This window comes from Drosophila biarmipes, chromosome X (genome assembly GCF_025231255.1).
Source record: "Drosophila biarmipes strain raj3 chromosome X, RU_DBia_V1.1, whole genome shotgun sequence".
Lineage (NCBI taxonomy): Eukaryota > Metazoa > Arthropoda > Insecta > Diptera > Drosophilidae > Drosophila > Drosophila biarmipes.
This window is the reverse complement of record NC_066611.1, coordinates 19,300,261-19,320,860: the sequence shown is the minus strand read 5'-3', so window position 1 is coordinate 19,320,860 and position 20,600 is coordinate 19,300,261. Positions and strand designations below refer to the sequence as shown.

The 20,600-nt window shown below is 42.8% G+C and overlaps 1 protein-coding gene and 1 long non-coding RNA gene across 15 annotated transcripts in view; one reads left to right on the top strand and one right to left on the bottom strand.

The window, feature by feature from the left end:
- Nucleotides 1-1,403: 1,403 nt before the first annotated feature.
- The window catches only part of LOC108023414 (amyloid-beta-like protein), a 59,236-nt gene continuing 40,039 nt past the window's right edge, over nt 1,404-20,600 (bottom strand). For 2 of the 11 annotated variants that reach the window (XM_017092874.3, XM_017092876.3), the window contains exons 4-12: nt 15,416-15,554; nt 15,076-15,297; nt 13,851-14,542; nt 13,632-13,784; nt 11,836-11,985; nt 10,752-11,437; nt 10,535-10,682; nt 10,274-10,456; nt 1,404-6,009 (exon numbers count right to left, since the gene is read on the bottom strand). In XM_017092874.3, coding sequence (XP_016948363.1) covers nt 5,902-6,009; nt 10,274-10,456; nt 10,535-10,682; nt 10,752-11,437; nt 11,836-11,985; nt 13,632-13,784; nt 13,851-14,542; nt 15,076-15,297; nt 15,416-15,554 — 2,481 coding nt within the window. In that variant the 3' untranslated portion in view covers nt 1,404-5,901. The remainder of the gene's footprint in view (nt 6,010-10,273; nt 10,457-10,534; nt 10,683-10,751; nt 11,438-11,835; nt 11,986-13,631; nt 13,785-13,850; nt 14,543-15,075; nt 15,298-15,415; nt 15,555-20,600) is intronic. The other 9 variants (XM_017092878.3, XM_017092881.3, XM_017092880.3 and 6 more) reach the window with 9 other exon arrangements.
- Nucleotides 6,867-9,847, top strand: LOC127010498 (uncharacterized). 4 transcript variants are annotated; one of them, XR_007763239.1, is made up of 3 exons: nt 6,867-6,970; nt 7,763-7,960; nt 9,745-9,847. It is a non-coding gene; the product is annotated as an uncharacterized LOC127010498 (long non-coding RNA). The 4 variants fall into 4 exon arrangements; XR_007763240.1 differs by lacking the exon at nt 9,745-9,847 and adding an exon at nt 9,151-9,342; XR_007763241.1 differs by lacking the exon at nt 9,745-9,847 and adding an exon at nt 8,754-8,832.

The following is a 20,600-nucleotide window of genomic DNA, read 5'->3' as shown; positions in this document are numbered from 1 at the left end:
TAGAGCTTTCGGGCCGGACCCAAGGAATTCTCCCCCCAACACTCAAGTATCGCTTGCAGCGAAAAGAAAAAACAAAAATGCACATGTTTTCGAGTTCCCAATACCCTCAAGTGCATTTCAAAGTTGTCTGTCCCTCTATCTGTGCTCCACCTCTATCTACTTGGGTGTAACATTGTTCCGATAGAGGAACTGCACGCCCGGCAAGTGTGTTGTGTGTCATTTGTCATGTAGCGGACAAACGGACAAATGGACGAGCGGACAAACGGACATACGGACAGGGGACGGTGGCCACTTGTGTGAGGTGCACTCTTGAGAATGCAGAATGCACTTTGGAAAGTTTCACAACGCAGGCAGGGTAAAAACAAAGCCCACGGACCACTCGACGAGCTATTTCGAACAGATCACTATCTATCCGCTTTTCCGTCCGCTATCCGCTGTCCGTTGTCCGTTGTCCGTGCTCCACATTTACAGAGTTCCACATCGATCAAAAATGCGGTGCTCCATTAAATGCGAGCGACAAAAGCAAAGGCAAAGGGAAACGCCAATGGAAAAGCCAAAGCAAACCAAATCGAGTCAGCAGAAGCTGAAGCAGCTCTCCCGGCCCATATATCAAAATGTACGTCAATTTTCATGCTCCGGACACTTGATAGACTGAAGTGCTTTACATTGATTTCACATATACCTTTTCAAGTGATTTATTGTAAAGGCTTGTTGGCGCACTCGAAGTTGAAACTCATAATGAGCGCGCACACATGTATGTGCCCGGGTGGAATGTAGTCCAGCCCCCGCTTAGAAGTCAAACTCATTAGGTGAGTGGATGTTCCCCGGAGTCCCGTTCTTGGACTGATTGGCCAGCCAGACTCTCTGGCATTGGGCTTTGGCTTTGACTACTTTCAAGGGGATTTAGGGGCCTAACAGGAATGGGTTTTGAAAGTTTGAGGGTTGGTTTGCATGTTATTAGTAAGTAATATGCAATATTAGTGGTTGAAACTTATGGGAGTTACTTGAAGTGTACAGATGGTAAAAATTACGTTTTGAAAAAATCGTTTGTTTGGTTTTCATTATAAATCATTGCGAACCCGTTTTATTTAATGTGATAAATAGTATTTCTTATAAAGAGAAAAAGAAAGAGAAAATATTTTATTAATTGAAAGACTAGGATTAAGTACTTACTTCGTTTTATAACCAATATATGTATTGTAATATTACCCAGTACCAATTGCAATCATTCCTTTTCAACTGACCCCGCATTATCGATGCTAATCCAAAGCATGGAATTTGATTAGGTTCGATGGGTTATCGGTTATCGGTGAAATATACGACCGATCGCGTGAAATAAATCATAATAATCTTGGGGTTATTTGGATGTGGAACAACAATAGTAATAAAGTTGATTCACGCGATTAATTTTTGTTTTTCTGTTATTTTATTTTATTTATGCAAAATATTTCGAAAAAGAACACAAAAATTCAAAATCAAATTATATGATTATACATTGAAAATGGTTTTTGGTTTTGTTTTCTTTGTTGTTGTTGTTTTGTTGTTGTTTGTTTCCTTTGCATTCTTATGTTTTATGTTTGGTTTTCCATCAATGGGCTTTTTTGTGTGAAACATTATACAATTTTCCTGGCTTTTCCTGGGTCCCACGCCCCGGGGCTATAGTGTAATAATGCCCGACATATCGACAATCGTTATCGATCCGCGTAGATCGAGGCGAGTCGAAGATCGAAGATGGTCGATCGCCGATCGAAGATCAAAGATCGGGGGTCAACGGCCAGGACCGAATGCTGAAATCTTTTCCACATTAATAATAGTATATATAGCGTACAATTATTGTTGCAATTACAATTGTCTTTGAGTACATTTAATATTTAAATTTTCTTATACTTTTCTCCAACTGAGTTCTCCGCTCGGCCAAAAATCATAGTTCGACAAAAAGAATTACACAAATTTTTGCTCTTATTTGCTGGTTTCTCTCGTTACAATTTACTTCTTTTTGTTTTGAATTTGTTTTTTTTTTTGTTTTTTAGTTTTTTTTTTGCTTTTCTCTTGGTTTTCAATGATGAGACTACGACAAAAACACATGCGATTTCATTATAATTTTCTTGTTGTTGCTTCCACGCTTTTTGTTTGTTGGTTTTGCATTTAATCTTTGTGTAAATCTTTTTTGTTTTATGATATTCTTTACGTTTCCATTTATTTTATTATTTTATTTAATTTTATTTATGCAGGACGGGGTTTATTTCTTACACATTTGCATCATTTTGTTTTTCGTTTCTTTTTTTTCGCTTTTACTTTCCGCTTTTTTTGTTTTTTGGTTTTGTTTTTTGCTTCACTAAGTGTAAATATCAATTGTTTTTTTCTTTTTCTTGTTGTTTTTTGGTTTTTATATATATGTATACTTTTTCATTTTTTGTTGTTGTTCTTGTTGTATTAATGAATAAATTAAAAAATATTCAAGCTTTGACTAGTTAGATTTTCTTCTTATTTACTTTTTGTGTAGTTGATTTGCCTTTTGTTTGTTTCTGTTGAAATATATATGTGTTTGTATATATATATATATTGATGTATATATATTGTTGTAATACATTTAGCATTATATAATGTGTCTGTCTTTGTCTGTGTGAGGGAGAGCCGTGAGTTTGCCTTGAAAAACGAAGATTGCCATAATTTTTAAACCTGTCTAAAATATTTGAAATAATTTCCGTTTAGCCAAAATTTTCGACCTATCCTAGAATTGCATATATTTTGAAATTTTTATTCAACTTAGATTCTTGAGAAATAAGAACTAAACTTGAAAGTCTTTTTGAAAAGTAAAATTTGAATTGAAACTGATTCCAAAACTGTAACTGAATTCAAATAGAAAGTCAAACTGAGCTGGAAAGTGGATATGATCACCACCAAAAATTAATACCTAATTAAACGTTTCAATTATAGCAAAAATCGTAAATCAAGTTCAAAATTGAAGTCGTCACTATTCTTGATGCTCAGAAACCGAACATAAATCTGTAATCCTCATTGACACTGACCTTGGATTTAATGTGCAAATTCATTTTGATATGAAAATGATATTTAAAACTTTATTCTTATGGTAATTATGGTCTTAACTTACATTTCCATATTTTCGTAGTAATTTTCCGCTATAATTCCAAGGTTTGTTTCACTGAGGATTAACTTTTTATTGCCAGTTTCATCCAGCTTCAATTTTAGTATCAATCTCGGGTGACTTTTGAATTTGCATTTCAATTTCCGCTTAATTTACAGCACTTATTTTGATTTTAATTTGTGTTAGTGTGTAACTGCCAGTTTCCAGTTCTGTTTGTGCTGTATTGTTTTTAGATCGAAAGTACATTTCAATCCCAGTAATTTCCAATCAACTTTAATTACAGGTTCGATGTCAGTTTCAACTTAAACCCAGTTGCCAAATTTTAATTGCAGTTTCAATTATGGGTACATTCTCCTTTTAAATCTCATTCAGAATCTCAATTTCCGATTTAATTTTCGAATTACTCAGTGCAGCTGTATTTTCAACTTCAACTTTCAAGCTGTGGCTCTTGTTCCATTTTTAGTTGAATATCGGTTTCAATGTGACAAGCAATTTACGATTTAGTTTAACTCTTTTTAAACCTATTCTTTTCAGAATCTTTAAGACCAATAACAGTTTAGATCTCGGCTTTCGTTTGACTTTTAGTTTAAATATTTTAAACATAAAAAATGAGTTTAATCTGTTTCAATTTTAGTTCAACTTCAATTTCAATTTCAGTTCAACTTTGGCTTCAATTTAAATTTTAGTTTCAATTTCAGTTCAACTTTAGTTTCAATTTCAACTTGAACTTCAATTTCAACATTAGTTTCAATTTCAATTCAATTTTAGTTTAAATTTAATCCTTTTGATTTTCAATTCTTTGCCACCTTACGTGAATATCAGTGTGCTTAGTTGCAATTTAGCCCTCGATTGAATGGAAATTGAACTGAGAAGGGCAACCACTCGTCGGTTTATCGGCTCGGGGAAAGGCAATTCGATTATTTGGCTTGATTGAGTAACAGTATCTCGCTGCTCGAACAAAGCAGGCCAAATATTTGCCAAGCAATCGAGCCGAGAAATGAAACCAGCCGTTTCGAAACGGTTTATCTTGGGACTCTCCGGCTCTTCGGAGCGTCCACTCTAGGTGGTGCCGTCTCCGGATGCGTCCGTCGCCAAGCTCCCCGGATTTCTGCGGTCCCACCTCCGTTTGGGGGACCCGCTTATCAGCTTTCGCCGGCATTTGGCTCTAAGGTGTAATTACATAATTGCAAACAATTGCGAATCTCTTGATACGAAATGCAACGACTGCTCAAGGGCTCTTCTGTGTGGTGTGTTGGGGGTGTGAGTGTTTTGTGCTGGCCTTTGAGTGAAACATGTAACGTAAAAAAGAGAAAAAACATTTTTGTTTTTGGTTTTGGTTTTTGTTTGGTTTTTGGTTTTTTGCCACCGACTTACACACAAAATATGCAGAAAAAGTTCTAAAAGTTTTTCGCTTTCCGTTTGTCGATTTGTTTTTCCTTCTCTGGGCTTCCTCCTGCAATTAGCTTAGCGTTTTGCATTGTTTCTGTTACGTAGCTGATTCATATATTAATTTCATAGCCTGCCAAGCATCGTAATTCTTCCCCTTAGCCGGCTGACCTTCGACCTCTGGGTTGTGTGGCTCGTGTATAGATACATAAATACATTTATGGACATTTCTTCTTGCTTTGCTTTAAATATATTGTATATATATATATATATATATATGTGTATATATAATTTGTTGGGTTCTTGCATTTGCAGTTGCCTTTGCGTTTTTTGTCTGGTGTGAGTGTGAGCGTGTGTGGTTCAGAGAGAGTTCGACATATACATGGGCGCATATGCACGTTCGTATAGAGATTAGTACGCGTAGGTAGCTCTTAGGTTCACATGTGTCTCAGTGTGTGAGTGTGTGTATCTGTGTTTCTGCTTTCTGCTTTCTCCCTTCTCCTTTTAGCTCTTAGCGCGGCTCTAATAAGTGGCGTAAGTTTTGTCGGTAAGAATTGCGATCGGCTTGCAAGCATTTCAACGCCACGAAACGCTCGAAAGTATGCTACGAAGCAGCCATGAATGCGCGTGTGTGTGTGAGTGTTCCTGAATCTATGAGTGAGTCGGTGTGTGAATGTGTGTGTGTTGACAATTTATTTACTAGGAATATCTTTTGTTTTGCATTTGCTTTTCTTCTGCTCTCCTTTCTTTCTTCTCCTCCGCCAGCTCCTCCTTTCCTTTTTTTCATTTTTGCAGTCTGCGATTCTTGTCTCTACGCTTTCATCTTTCTTCTTTTACTCCGAGCTGCCTTTGCACGGATTTTCGCCTGCCTCTTTGGCTATTAGTTTTCTCTCTCTTTTTTAATTGGCGCCCAACAAGAACCACAGTGTGCGAAATGTAGGTGAGTCTGTTTCTTCAATCTGATTATGTGTGTGTATCTGTGTGAAAGTATGTGTGTGTGTGGGGGGAAAGGGAAGGGTGGTCGAGTGAGACAGAGAGAGACAGAGAGCTAGAAAGGATGTTTACTGCATTTTGTTAAACATTCAAATACTTAAATTTAATTGCTTGCTTTATATTCTTGCCTTTCTGCTTGCTTGCTTTAATTTAATATATAGATATATTACCATTCATTGAATTTATCTTTCTTCTTCTACCCCTCGATTCTCCTTATTGGAACTGCGCTCCTTGTGACGAAAAAAAAATCATTTCTCTTCCCATCTGCTTTTAATATTATGCTTAAGTTTTCCATTTTGAAATTGTGGTTGCTGCTGCTGTTGCTTCTGCTTCTGCTTCTGCTGTTGATGTGTGCCTCTCGCTCGCTCGCGTTCTCGCTCCTGCTCTAGCCAGCCGCGCCCCTGTTGCCGTCCCGCTTACTCTTTCACTTCGAAATACTTGTAGGTCGGATTCTCGTACCCATTGATCTGCATGTTGGGCACAATCTTCTCCTCCTGCACGATGGGATGGTGTGTGGTCACGTTCTGGTTGGATAAATCAATGGGTTAGTAGTTGTTTTAGGATAAGAGATGGTCATGTGTGTTGGATACGGGATGAGAGATCGACTGGGAAACCATAATATAACATTTTTTAAATTCTGATTTTAGTCAAAAATACTTATTTTTAGTGGGTTTTCAGTAGTAACAGATTCAAGAGCGACAGTTTTGATCAGCTAGCGTCCCAATCTATATAATTCAATCACTTATAAGGAATTTATTTTTAATTTTTTGATGGGTATGATGATTTTTTGAAATTCCGATTTAGTCAAAAATCCTCTATTTTTAGGGGTTTTTCAGTCGTAACTTGGCCAAATCAAGACGTACAGCCAAAAGAGCGACAGTTTTGATCAGCTGGCGACCCAAGGTATCGAATTCAATCACTTTAAGGGACATTTATTTTTTGACCCATTTTTTCATTTTTTGTAAGGGGTTGTATCGTGATTTTTTGAAATTCCGATTTTAGTCAAAAATCCTCTATTTTTAGGGGTTTTTCAGTCGTAACTTGGCCAAATCAAGACGTACAGCCAAAAGAGCGACAGTTTTGATCAGCTGGCGACCCAAGGTATCGAATTCAATCACTTTAAGGGACATTTATTTTTTGACCCATTTTTTCATTTTTTGTAAGGGGTTTTTTGAAATTCCGATTTTAGTAAAAAATCCTCTATTTTTAGGGGTTTTTCAGTCGTAACTTGGCCAAATCAAGACGTACAGCCAAAAGAGCGACAGTTTTGATCAGCTGGCGACCCAAGGTATCGAATTCAATCACTTTAAGGGACATTTATTTTTTGACCCATTTTTTCATTTTTTGTAAGGGGTTGTATCGTGATTTTTTGAAATCCGATTTTAGTCAAAAATCCTCTATTTTTAGGGGTTTTTCAGTCGTAACTTGGCCAAATCAAGACGTACAGCCAAAAGAGTGACAGTTTTGATCAGCTGGCGACCCAAGGTATCGAATTCAACCACTTTAAGGGACATTTATTTTTTGACCCATTTTTTCATTTTTTGTAAGGGGTTGTATCGTGATTTTTTGAAATTCCGATTTTAGTCAAAAATCCTCTATTTTTAGGGGTTTTTCAGTCGTAACTTGGCCAAATCAAGACGTACAGCCAAAAGAGCGACAGTTTTGATCAGCTGGCGACCCAAGGTATCGAATTCAATCACTTTAAGGGACATTTATTTTTTGACCCATTTTTTCATTTTTTGTAAGGGGTTGTATCGTGATTTTTTGAAATTCCGATTTTAGTAAAAAATCCTCTATTTTTAGGGGTTTTTCAGTCGTAACTTGGCCAAATCAAGACGTACAGCCAAAAGAGCGACAGTTTTGATCAGCTGGCGACCCAAGGTATCGAATTCAATCACTTTAAGGGACATTTATTTTTTGACCCATTTTTTCATTTTTTGTAAGGGGTTGTATCGTGATTTTTTGAAATTCCGATTTTAGTAAAAAATCCTCTATTTTTAGGGGTTTTTCAGTCGTAACTTGGCCAAATCAAGACGTACAGCCAAAAGAGCGACAGTTTTGATCAGCTGGCGACCCAAGGTATCGAATTCAATCACTTTAAGGGACATTTATTTTTTGACCCATTTTTTCATTTTTTGTAAGGGGTTGTATCGTGATTTTTTGAAATTCCGATTTTAGTCAAAAATCCTCTATTTTTAGGGGTTTTTCAGTCGTAACTTGGCCAAATCAAGACGTACAGCCAAAAGAGCGACAGTTTTGATCAGCTGGCGACCCAAGGTATCGAATTCAATCACTTTAAGGGACATTTATTTTTTGACCCATTTTTTCATTTTTTGTAAGGGGTTGTATCGTGATTTTTTGAAATTCCGATTTTAGTCAAAAATCCTCTATTTTTAGGGGTTTTTCAGTCGTAACTTGGCCAAATCAAGACGTACAGCCAAAAGAGTGACAGTTTTGATCAGCTGGCGACCCAAGGTATCGAATTCAACCACTTTAAGGGACATTTATTTTTTGACCCATTTTTTCATTTTTTGTAAGGGGTTGTATCGTGATTTTTTGAAATTCCGATTTTAGTCAAAAATCCTCTATTTTTAGGGGTTTTTCAGTCGTAACTTGGCCAAATCAAGACGTACAGCCAAAAGAGCGACAGTTTTGATCAGCTGGCGACCCAAGGTATCGAATTCAATCACTTTAAGGGACATTTATTTTTTGACCCATTTTTTCATTTTTTGTAAGGGGTTGTATCGTGATTTTTTGAAATTCCGATTTTAGTAAAAAATCCTCTATTCTTAGGGGTTTTTCAGTCGTAACTTGGCCAAATCAAGACGTACAGCTAAAAGAGCGACAGTTTTGATCAGCTGGCGACCCAAGGTATCGAATTCAACCACTTTAAGGGACATTTATTTTTTGACCCATTTTTTTCATTTTTTGTAAGGGGTTGTATCGTGATTTTTTGAAATTCCGATTTTAGTCAAAAATCCTCTATTTTTAGGGGTTTTTCAGTCGTAACTTGGCCAAATCAAGACGTACAGCCAAAAGAGTGACAGTTTTGATCAGCTGGCGACCCAAGGTATCGAATTCAACCACTTTAAGGGACATTTATTTTTTGACCCATTTTTTCATTTTTTGTAAGGGGTTGTATCGTGATTTTTTGAAATTCCGATTTTAGTCAAAAATCCTCTATTTTTAGGGGTTTTTCAGTCGTAACTTGGCCAAATCAAGACGTACAGCCAAAAGAGCGACAGTTTTGATCAGCTGGCGACCCAAGGTATCGAATTCAATCACTTTAAGGGACATTTATTTTTTGACCCATTTTTTCATTTTTTGTAAGGGGTTGTATCGTGATTTTTTGAAATTCCGATTTTAGTAAAAAATCCTCTATTCTTAGGGGTTTTTCAGTCGTAACTTGGCCAAATCAAGACGTACAGCTAAAAGAGCGACAGTTTTGATCAGCTGGCGACCCAAGGTATCGAATTCAACCACTTTAAGGGACATTTATTTTTTGACCCATTTTTTTCATTTTTTGTAAGGGGTTGTATCGTGATTTTTTGAAATTCCGATTTTAGTCAAAAATCCTCTATTTTTAGGGGTTTTTCAGTCGTAACTTGGCCAAATCAAGACGTACAGCCAAAAGAGCGACAGTTTTGATCAGCTGGCGACCCAAGGTATCGAATTCAATCACTTTAAGGGACATTTATTTTTTGACCCATTTTTTCATTTTTTGTAAGGGGTTGTATCGTGATTTTTTGAAATTCCGATTTTAGTCAAAAATCCTCTATTTTTAGGGGTTTTTCAGTCGTAACTTGGCCAAATCAAGACGTACAGCCAAAAGAGCGACAGTTTTGATCAGCTGGCGACCCAAGGTATCGAATTCAACCACTTTAAGGGACATTTATTTTTTGACCCATTTTTTCATTTTTTGTAAGGGGTTGTATCGTGATTTTTTGAAATTCCGATTTTAGTCAAAAATCCTCTATTTTTAGGGGTTTTTCAGTCGTAACTTGGCCAAATCAAGACGTACAGCCAAAAGAGCGACAGTTTTGATCAGCTGGCGACCCAAGGTATCGAATTCAACCACTTTAAGGGACATTTATTTTTTGACCCATTTTTTCATTTTTTGTAAGGGGTTGTATCGTGATTTTTTGAAATTCCGATTTTAGTCAAAAATCCTCTATTTTTAGGGGTTTTTCAGTCGTAACTTGGCCAAATCAAGACGTACAGCCAAAAGAGCGACAGTTTTGATCAGCTGGCGACCCGAGGTATCGAATTCAATCACTTTAAGGGACATTTATTTTTTGACCCATTTTTTCATTTTTTGTAAGGGGTTGTATCGTGATTTTTTGAAATTCCGATTTTAGTAAAAAATCCTCTATTTTTAGGGGTTTTTCAGTCGTAACTTGGCCAAATCAAGACGTACAGCCAAAAGAGCGACAGTTTTGATCAGCTGGCGACCCAAGGCATCGAATTCAACCACTTTAAGGGACATTTATTTTTTGACCCATTTTTTCATTTTTTGTAAGGGGTTGTATCGTGATTTTTTGAAATTCCGATTTTAGTCAAAAATCCTCTATTTTTAGGGGTTTTTCAGTCGTAACTTGGCCAAATCAAGACGTACAGCCAAAAGAGCGACAGTTTTGATCAGCTGGCACTTTTAGAGTTTTTTATTTTTTGACCCATTTCTTCAGTTTTTGTAAGGGGTGGTATCAGGTTTTCTCAATTCAGATTTTTGTCAGAGGGACACAATGGACCCTTCCGATCTCCATTCCCCGACCCCAACCCACAACCCACCTGGTCGACCTCGATGAAGCCCTGGGCGTGCGGCGAGCGCGATGTCCGCCACTTGGCCACGGCCACGCCCACGAAGACGGCCGCCATGAGGGCGATGCCTGCGAAGGAGAGCGTGAAGTAGACGTTGCGACCCTCCTTGGCCGCGTGCGCATGCTGCGCGAACTCGCGGCGCAGCGAGAAGCTCTGCAACGAGAGGGGAGAGAGAGAGAGGGGATAGGCTTTAGGCAAATGCGGCACGAGTTGGCGCCGCAGCTCAAATACCGATTCGCGGTGGCCCAGGTCGTGGGTCATGAAGTGCTGCACCTGCGGCTCGGCCTCCTGGTGAGCAACGGCAGCGGCCACATCCTCCACCGCCCGCTGGACGGCATCATCGTCGACCGTTGGCAGCACGGTCTGCACCTTGGTGCTGCTGCAGAGTTGGACAGACCGGAGATTGATTAGTATCCAGAAGTCAGATGTACTTAGTGTAGATACCCACCTTACTGTTGCCTCGGCGTACTCAGTATCCGACAGCTCCTTCTCGCTCTTGGTGGTGTCCAAGTTGGGATTGGCCGCAGTGACCAGTCCGCCGTCGAGACCCAGCTCCTTGCTGCTCAGGCTCTTCTCCTGCTGCTGCTGCTGCGCCTGCGATTGGGTCGACGACTGTGGTGACTGCTGCGATTGCTGCTCGGCCGCCTGCGACTTGAGCATATCGTCCACCTTCTTGGCCTCCAGGCGCAGCTTCTCCTCGCGCAGTTTCTCCCGCTCGGCGGCCCGCTGCTCCTTGCGCTGCTTCTCGGCCAGGCGGAGGCGCTCCTTCTCGGCCACCTTGCGCTCGATCTCGATGCGGTACTTGTCCAGAATGCCGGCCTCCGCCTCCTCGCTCATGCCCAGCGACGAGCCGGGAATGTCGTCCTTGCTGCGCAATGCCAGAATATAGTCGTTCATCAGCTGGGCAATCTTGGCCGACAGCTCGGGATAGCGCTTGAGCATGGTCATCGACTGGTTGACGGCACGATCGATGTCGATCAGGCGCTCCAGAGTGCGGGGTCGCTCCGAAGCAGCCGCCTCCAGGCCACCAGGTCCTCCAGAGTTCAACAGGTGGCGGTAGTGGGCCAGGGCATGGGCACGGTCCTTGTGCAGGGCGCGCAGCAATTTTTGCAGGCACTTCTCAACATGGTGGGCCTAGGTGAGAGTATGGTCATTAGCATGCGAAAATTAAATTAGTAATCTATAGGGATAGGATTTATGAGAAATTTTGCAATAAAGCTTAGATTGGTTGTTATATAATTGAACTTATTAACACTTTCACGTTTTTAAGCCGGTCTTCATTAATTAAACGGAGATGGTCTCCTTTTTTCTTTCCATATACGCATAAGAACCACACAAACTCATTTAAATGATGTAACAATTAATTGGCGCCCTCGGGTGGACTTACTTTTGAAAAGAAATGATTTTTATGACGAATATGCTTGCAATAGTACAATTGCAGTGCTAACTACTAATTCATCTTTTTAATATCGATTTTTACTTGACACTGGACATATCCCATTGAGGATACCTCTCGCTGGGGGACTACTCACGTTCGGAGGCTGTTCGGTGAGGGCCTGGGTGTAGCAGGTCATGGCCTCCCGCTTCCGCTGGTTGATGTGGGCCAAAACGCGCTGCTGGTGCATGGCGGCCAGTTGGTGCTTCTCGGCGTTGCCTTCTTCCTCGAGTGCCTGAACAGAAGTCTAAAATTACATTCCCATATAAAGACGTATTGCACACCAAGAGAGAAAGATTATCAGCATGGGGAATTTTCTTCGATCGATAACAATATGCAGCTGTCGATCGGTCTATCGGTATTTCGACTTCGTTTAAATTTTCGAAAAAAATTGCCTCGATTTGTACGTATCTCGTGGAATGTTTTGTTTGTGGTTGAAATGTTGGTTTTGGTTTGGATTGGGAACGTGTCGCTTGGTTTGTCCTGAGTTTTGGGATTAAAGGGTTTCTCGCACGATTAGTTTTCTTTAGTTTTTGTAGTGCTGCTACAGAGCTTGTGCTGCCATGGGGGGAGCGAGATGGAGCGAAAACGAGCGAGAGAGCGAGATACAGGGTGCAAGCCACTGATGCGGTGCAAAAATGGTTGGATTTGAAATGATCCTGTCCAGGGGGTCGAATAGGGCCAGGTTCTATTATGGTATATGGTAGTATATACATGGATGCAGTTCATTCCCGCGGAAGCGCAGCAGTCACGTAAGCAGCATATACAGCTCTAAAATGCGAGCAATACACATCGAAGGACCAAAGTCGGGATATCAGAGGTTTGACTTTCGTTCGTGTTCGTGTCTTGTCTCGGTTCGTCTTGGGGATGGTTTGGTATCGAAATAAATAATACGTCAAAACTAAGCACAGGCTGGGGTTTACGTGTAGGTTTAGGTATAGGTATAGGCGGGTTATAGTTAATATGCCAATCAGTTCAACTACAAAGCTCTTTGAATGTTAGTAATATGGGTAATTGGATCTATTGTTTCGTTTCTGTGGCGGTACTTCGTTAACTGGTTAGATTACGAGCAGCATTATCGTTATTTTTACTGGTACTGTTATTGTTACTGCTGTTGTGATTACAATCTGATGCCTCTTTCGCTCCCATTTGCCATACATATGGATACACAAATAAACAAAAGGAAGCCCAACGATGTCCAGAGATATGGATGGGTAGTAGATCCCTAGGTGGGTGGTACGTACATAACCCCATCTCTGGACCTCGAAGTGCAGCAAACGAAAAGCAGACGATACAATGAGGACAACTTAATGTCTTAAGAATACGACTCAATGCGCTACGATTACGGTTAGAGTAGGAAACAATTACGATTACGATATACGGGGTGCATGATAAGGGGCTTTAAATGGGAACATAAAGAAAAATTTGACGAAATAATAGGCGATTTTGATGACTGTACAGGTGGATTGAATACTTGTTATGAGGCCCATAACTCGGGTGGCTTCAGGTGGCAAAGTCTGGGGGAATTCTGCAATCGATTATGATTTTTAGTGGTAGCTTTCAACCGTCGCTAAGTAATCACTTGACCAATCAATCATTTCCTTCGTCGATCCCTTGCCAACCGAATTACCCGCTATAGACGCAGACATACACACACATACAGATGCGGAGACATAGCTTTTAGATGGTTCACAAATTCTAGAGGATAGGTGGCAGGCAGTCAGAGGGTGACAGAGTTAGAGAGAGAGAGAGAGAGATAGGTGGGGTTTGGTGCGAGACAGAGACAGAGTGATAAGTAGAGACAGTGAGTGAGAGGGACAGAGTGAGAGATCGGGGGCGGACATTGGGATGTGGAATGCTGGAGATGAGTGCGGCACACGGAGGATGACTGACCTGGAAGCGAGCCGTCATCCGCTGCTTAAAGGATTGGGCCGCCTTGGGGTCCGCCAGCCGCATGTCCTGGTACTTCTCCTCCAGATCCGACCAGTCCTTCATCACGCGCGTGACCTTCTCGCGGTGCGATTCCTCAAGGCGCTGTTGGGCTTCCTTTGTTTAGAATACGTTTTGTGTTGCATCGATAAATAAACCTGCGCCCTCAACGTAAACACTTACTTTCTGACTTACTTTGTAGCTCTGGTGCTCATAGTGCGGATCAAAGTGGGTGAAGTACGGGTCCGAAGTGGGCTGTGCGGTGGATGGCGGGGCTCCAGCTCCAGCTCCAGCTCCAGCGCCCGATCCCAGTCCAGCTCCCGAGTTTCCAGAGTTCATAGATGCTGCAGCAGCGGCAGCTGCGGCGGCGGCAGCGGCGGAAAGCTGCGGGGTGCTCGTGACCACGTCGGACTTCAGGGGTGTCTTCTCGGAGGCAGGCGCAACCGAAATGCTGGACGGGGCGGAGGAGGCACCACTCTTGAGGGCCACCACCTTAGCTCCGCCACTCTGATCCCAGGAGGTCTCACCATCTGCCTCGCCCTCGGATCCAGCTCCGTCCTCCTCGTAGTTGTCGCCCTCCTCGCCGCTATCGTATTCCGCGTTTATGTCATCCAAAGATCCGCTATTGACATCCCCAGAGGATCCGGCGCTGGGACTTCCGCCTCCGGCAGCTGCCTCATCCGCCACCATCTCGTCCTCCTCGTCGTCGCCCATCAGGTCATCCTCATCGTCCAGCTCATCGTCATTGGCGTCCCTTGAGTAATTGGAGTCGTTGCTGTCGTCCTCGTCATTCACCACCAGTTCGTCATTGGCACTGGTGATCTGGGCTGGCGGCATCACCGGCAAGTCGGTCTTTTTCACGTGGATTTCATCGGCTATGGGGGGCGAAAAATTTCATAAATGAAATACATGCTAAATGAAGAGCCAACACGTTGGCTAATTGATGGGAAAACCCAGCGCTTAATTGACGAAATGTGAGGCCAAATTTGAGCAAACTCCACAATAAAATTCCTGAATAAATAAATCCATAACTGATGCGCTTAATATCCAATGACAGAGTGAGTAATGGCACATTTGTTTGTTCTCTGCATTTGATTTGTGTTTTAAATAATTAATGTCATAACCACAGGGCGAAAGTAACTAATGGCTGTGCACAGACAAAGGCGGACAAAAAAGTACATGGTGGAAAGTGGGAAGTGGAAAGTGTGACAGTAATTGAAGGGGATTGCAGAAGGAAATAAAAAGCATGCTGATTGGATTTGCGCAATATCATATTTCTGCCAACGTAACTATGGGCTTCTGCAGTCTCGAAAGGCTGACGTGTGACACCCCTGATGGGCGAATGGCTAAGGGATTGCTATGGATTCATAGTTTTTCCCAGTCCGAAAAGGCCCAGTTCAGTACTCACTCTTGAAGTGCTTGGGACAGCAGACGAACTCCACGCCGGAGAAGACCGAGATGCCGCAGGGCAGGAGCATGGCGAAGCTGCGCATCTGCATGCCCCGCTCCTGGCAAGCGGCTGCTCCAGTCTGGTTCCACCTCACGAACGGCCAGCAGCGGGAGGCGTTGTGGATGTGGTCGAAGAGGCAGCCCTCGGGCACCAGCAGGGCGTCCGATTGGAATGGTCCTTCTGAAGCCAAACGTCGTCGAGGGGTGATGGATGGGTGGATGGTTTGCGATGGAGCACAGGGAAAGCGGATCAGTTGGTTGGTCCCCTTCCGTGGGTGTTCTCACTTAAGCATACTCACCGAGACAGCGGAACGGCTTGATCCAGCGGTGGGAGCCCTTGCACTTGGCCGCGTTCAGAGCACCCTGACGGCACCAGCCGCCGATCTTCTGGTAGTGGGATGACTCCACAATGTTGGTAATGTCTCGGTTGGGATAGGCCTGAAGAATGGAAAAAGAAAAAAGGTTTACAATGCTGGTAAACTCAGTTTAATAAATTTATTTGGAAGAGTATAACAGTCCGTATAACAATGTATACAACAGCATAATAGTTTGTATAACACTTTTCAAAACTTTACAAACCATTCCTAAAGCCGATTAGAACAACAGTATTACATATATTAATTTACATCAGTATAACAGTCTCTAGAAGAGTTTTTATAACACATTTTGCAAACTATTAAGAGCATATTTATTGCCATTCTGGAAGTAGTTTAGAGCAACTACAAAGGCAGTCTGATTGTAAACTTTTTTACCCAGAAAACGAGAGTTTTTCCTACTGATTAAATGGGAAACGCAACTGGTTATTCGCCAGCAGTTCACCGCTGAAGTAGGTGGCTTTTGTAACAACTTTATCTAGTTCCAGCCACCCAGATAGTGGGGAGACTTTAAATTCCGGCCGGCGTTCAATTCATTATTAATCACGCTCTCATTGGGGGCGATTCAGGGGAATTTCATTTATCTGAAAGGATTTTCCCCAGGCTCGCCGGGCCACTAGCACTCCCTATCCCTGTCCCATTTTTCCCATCCTGCACTACTACGAACCGATACCCTTTTGAACTCCGGGCCTGTTTGCCAGCCCGTTTGATGTGTTTATTTCCCTCCGTGCGCTCGGCCTCTTGTTGTTCCTGTTGCCTTTGGCTTCCGACAATGGGCAGTGAAACTTTAATTGCCTGCCCGGTTTGATTGACTGACTAAATGACTGACTAACTGAATGGCCTAATAAAATATCCCACATGTCTGTGTGGATGCACGTGCGCCCATCTCAGCGTGTGTGTGTGTGTGTGTGTGTGTGTGTGTGTGTGTGTGTGTGTGTGCTGTGAGCGAGTGTGTGTGCACTACATTTGTTTCAAACAATTATGTGCCGAGTGGCACACACTCCTCTGGATCCACATTCTCGCCATCGCCATCCTGGCCCGCACACACTCACTCAGGCTCACACAACAGCTCATGAAAATGAGGCCTTTTTAAATGTTGTTTGAGTGCTTGGTTGGAAAATGGTTGCCTGCCCGTGTGGGCGGGAAGGAGGCCGGGCAAGAAGTGAGTGCCAACGGCACGTAGGCAAGGCTCACAGGCGGTCAGACAGCGCCCGCCACCCACTGGCCACCCACCGGCCATACGCCCATACGCCCACCCCTTGGCAGCCCACACTGCGTATGACTGTCGGCAACCGGGCTAAATAAAACATTAAAAGCACAAAATAATGATGCTGATGCATGTCAAGTCAAACTGAAAACCGAAACCCCAAAGGCCCTCGACTGCCGGACTTCCCGGACAAACAGAAAATAAACCAAGACTTGGGCATAAGGCCTTGTGCTATGTGCTATGTGCTCTGCTGTGCTGTGCTGTCCTGGTCATTCCATATGCTGCCAGTGTATAAGCCCATAATGGCACAGTGGACTGTGGACAGTCGTTGGACTGCATTGACGGCCCATCTGGCCTACCCAGGAAATGGAAATGTGGAAATGTGCCAATGGAGATTTTGGAGAGGTTCAAGATCATCGCAACGCAATGCATTTTAATTAAGAACCGTCTGGTGTGCGGGGAAATAAACATCCTTTGAAGAGTCTCAGAAACGAATTTCCTCAACATTGTTTTGTATCAAGTGGAATTTGCTGAGCGTTGCGTGAATAGCTTTATACATATGTATGTGCTATGTTCATGCTATGCATTTCATGATTTCTTAAAAGCATGATACATTTAATTCATGCTTTTACTCGATTTCAGCTAACAGAGGTGACGGACCGATGGGAAACGGTGTGGCCGATATTTTCTTCCATTTCCTTTCAATGGAACTGCTTGTGTGTCAAATCCAGCATTGCATATTCTTTATCGGCAGAATAAAACACGAAAATAAATTAATTTAACTTATTAAAAGTAAGATGTTTCCATGTATTTCTATAAATCTGGCAACTCCGATAGAGTTAGAGTTACCATGGCACCATATCACGCTTTGGGTTAATTTCAATAGCGATTATACATCTAAGTAAGCAGTGTGAAATTAAGAAGCCATAGAACATGCCTCTTCGAAATACCAGTAGAAATGGTATATCAGTCGGAGGTTGATCAATTATTAAGGGTCTAAACTGCCATGCTTCGCCGCAAGAGCAACACCTTACAGACCCCAGGTTGTCCACTGTGCCCCGGGCTATGTTTTCGTTTCGGGAGTTGCGTGCGTGCCAGCGACTCGATATAAACCACGGTGGATCCATCCAAGGACCCGCCCACACAGGGCCGAATATGCTCGCCCTTTTAAAACAACGAAACGCACCTCATCGGGCGACGAAGGTGGGAATGGTCAGGAGGGGCTTGGAGCCTCCGACGACGTCATGTCATTCACACGGCCCAGTGCCTGACCAGAGCGGTCGATGGAGTATATAAACGTGCCCGGGGCCCATGGATACACACACCCAGCCGCCCACAATCCACCCGGTAGCCAGTGAGACTCACTTTCGCAGGACTCGTCGTCCTGGCTGAAATGTGTTCGTTATACTTGGCTTAATCAAAACATATTCAGCCGAGCGTGAGGCTGTTTAAGTGGCTCGCTTGAGAGAGTTTGCCGCAAATAAGCGCGGCGCAAGTTATTGTAACAGCATTTGATTCTTTTGTTTCGGGAAAATGCCCCGGCCAACCCACTGAACCCACTAAGCCCACACACCCGCACACCCGCACACCCACACAGGCAAATTTAATTGTATAAAATTAGCAGAGAGCAAAAAATCCATGCATCGCTGCACCGCTTCAGTGGGTGAATGGGAATGCGGATGTGTGGGTGAGTGTTCGCTAATGACAGACAAACAATTAAACTTGACATTTCGCCATTGTTCCGTTGGAACCCCCCTCCGCACACACATACAGTCACACATACACGCATGGGATTTCAGGACACGTCGCCATTGTTGCTGTCCACACGCTCCACGAGTATCCTTGAGCAATGCAATTAGAAGGGTCTCGATACGCGGACATTAATGACAGCGGCGAATGCCGTTTGCCAGGGTTATATTGTTACAGTCATCGTTATCGTTATCGTTAAGTCGTCCTTCCGATTTATTCCGCTTTTTTCCGGCTCTCCTTTTCTGGGTGAGTGAATTTATGGCATACTTATGTGCGCACTACCAAGTGAAATTTGATATAATCTGTTTAAAACTATAACTAATGGAACCTTTTACTTTCGATTATTTATTTTTATTACAAATTAGTGTAAAATATTTTCCATTGACCAAAATATTCCCAGCATATCCTTTTCCGGTTTACTTTAGCTTTTTTAGCTCCTAACGAGCCTAAATTATTATGGACTTTTCTAAACGGTCTCACTTAAAATACAATCAAATTGTTTTACAGTTTAAGCAGTTTCCACAGTTTGTGAAAACAAACTATATAATTTTTATTGTGATTGGATTGGCTTATTGAACAAATTGTTGGGCGCTAATGGGCTGTGGAAAAAGTTCTCGCTTTAGTTAATTGGTAAAACAAATGGGTAACCGGCGCAGCCCTTTAAAGTCTGTGGATGCATATGTATATGTATATATTGTTAGTCAATTGGCTATGCGGATTGGATTTTTCAGCATTGATTTATTGGCTTGGCTTAAGCGCCAAGCCCGTGGCCCGAAGGCATTTGGTTTATTTATGGCAAATCTAATTTGAACAGCGGCAAACACTGTATGCCATTATTGTGGCCTTATTCATGGGCTCGATCTTTTGTTAAGCTTCGGCGCTTTTTTCGGGACAAGTTGTTTTCCACGCCGATCAAGGTGAGGCACCAGCCCAAGCCAAACAAATCCAGTTAAAAAGCGAGAAATCCGGCGTGGCAAGCGAGTGTTTGACGGCGCCTAACACTCCGCCCCCGTACAAAACATCTGTATCCGGCGGGGGCGTAGCGAGGAGGGGCGTGGCCAGGTCCCCGGTGTGCCCTGTCTGTCAATGCATGCAAAATGCAAACAATTGAGCTGCCAGTGGGGAGGAGCAGGCCGAGGCGGAGGCCAGGGATGGAGATTGGCTGAGCCTGGGCACACCTGGCGGAGTGGAGCGCGTTATTGAAAATGATTTTTTAATGTGGCACTGACATGGCGCTCCCTGCTCCCTGCTCCGTGCTCCGAGCTCCGTATGGAGCACCTTTCATTTTTCTTCCAACCCGCTGGGGCGCCCCCGCCTCCGTGTGGCAAATCATTTTGCGGCAACTTTCTATTTGCATTTTTTCGCATCCTTGCTTTGTTTGCCCTGTTTTCATTTAAGTTTTCGCCACGCCTTGGCATTCCAGTTCACTTCTCTTCCGCCACACGCTGCGTATACGTAACCCGAGGCCTGGTCACGCGGGGCGTATACGTAGTTTTCTCTTTGTTTTTCAACCTGACGTGGGCATACAACATACATCTGTGTGTATTTTTAGTTAACTTCAAAACCCGGGCATTCAATGACGGAACAACCCGACCAGCACTCGGCCTTCGCCCCAACATGTTGACATTGAAATTGTAAAAATAATTTCCCATACGCCCCGTTGTACGCAAGCAGAGGCAGAGGCCGAGGAACTGAAACAGAAACACAAACACTAACACTAACGGGGACATTAGGGCCAAAAAGGCCAAGCGCTGTGTTATTGTTGGCCCGACTGGTCCTGCGGCTTTTCCGTTTTTCCCTGGCTTTGTTTTGCGCCCCGCTTTCCTCGAACTTTTGTGTCGCCGCGTCCTTTCAGTCAAATGGCCAGAAAGCAAACACAATTCAAGGTGCCATCCGAGAGCAGGCCATGGTTTACATGGTCTATATGGTAAATGCTACAGGCTACACAGATAAAAAGCTGATCAAAAATTAGAATCCTTTTTGATGAACTGTCATGTCCGAGTTGCAATATTCATGATTACTCTAACATTGGAAAAGAAAACGAAAAACAGTCGCTTTAAACGGTTTTTGAGGGTAAGAGTGATATGCTTTTAATTAAATCCTGATGTTTTTTGTCAACTGTATAGTGTGGCGCTGCACAGCTTGGCCCTGCGT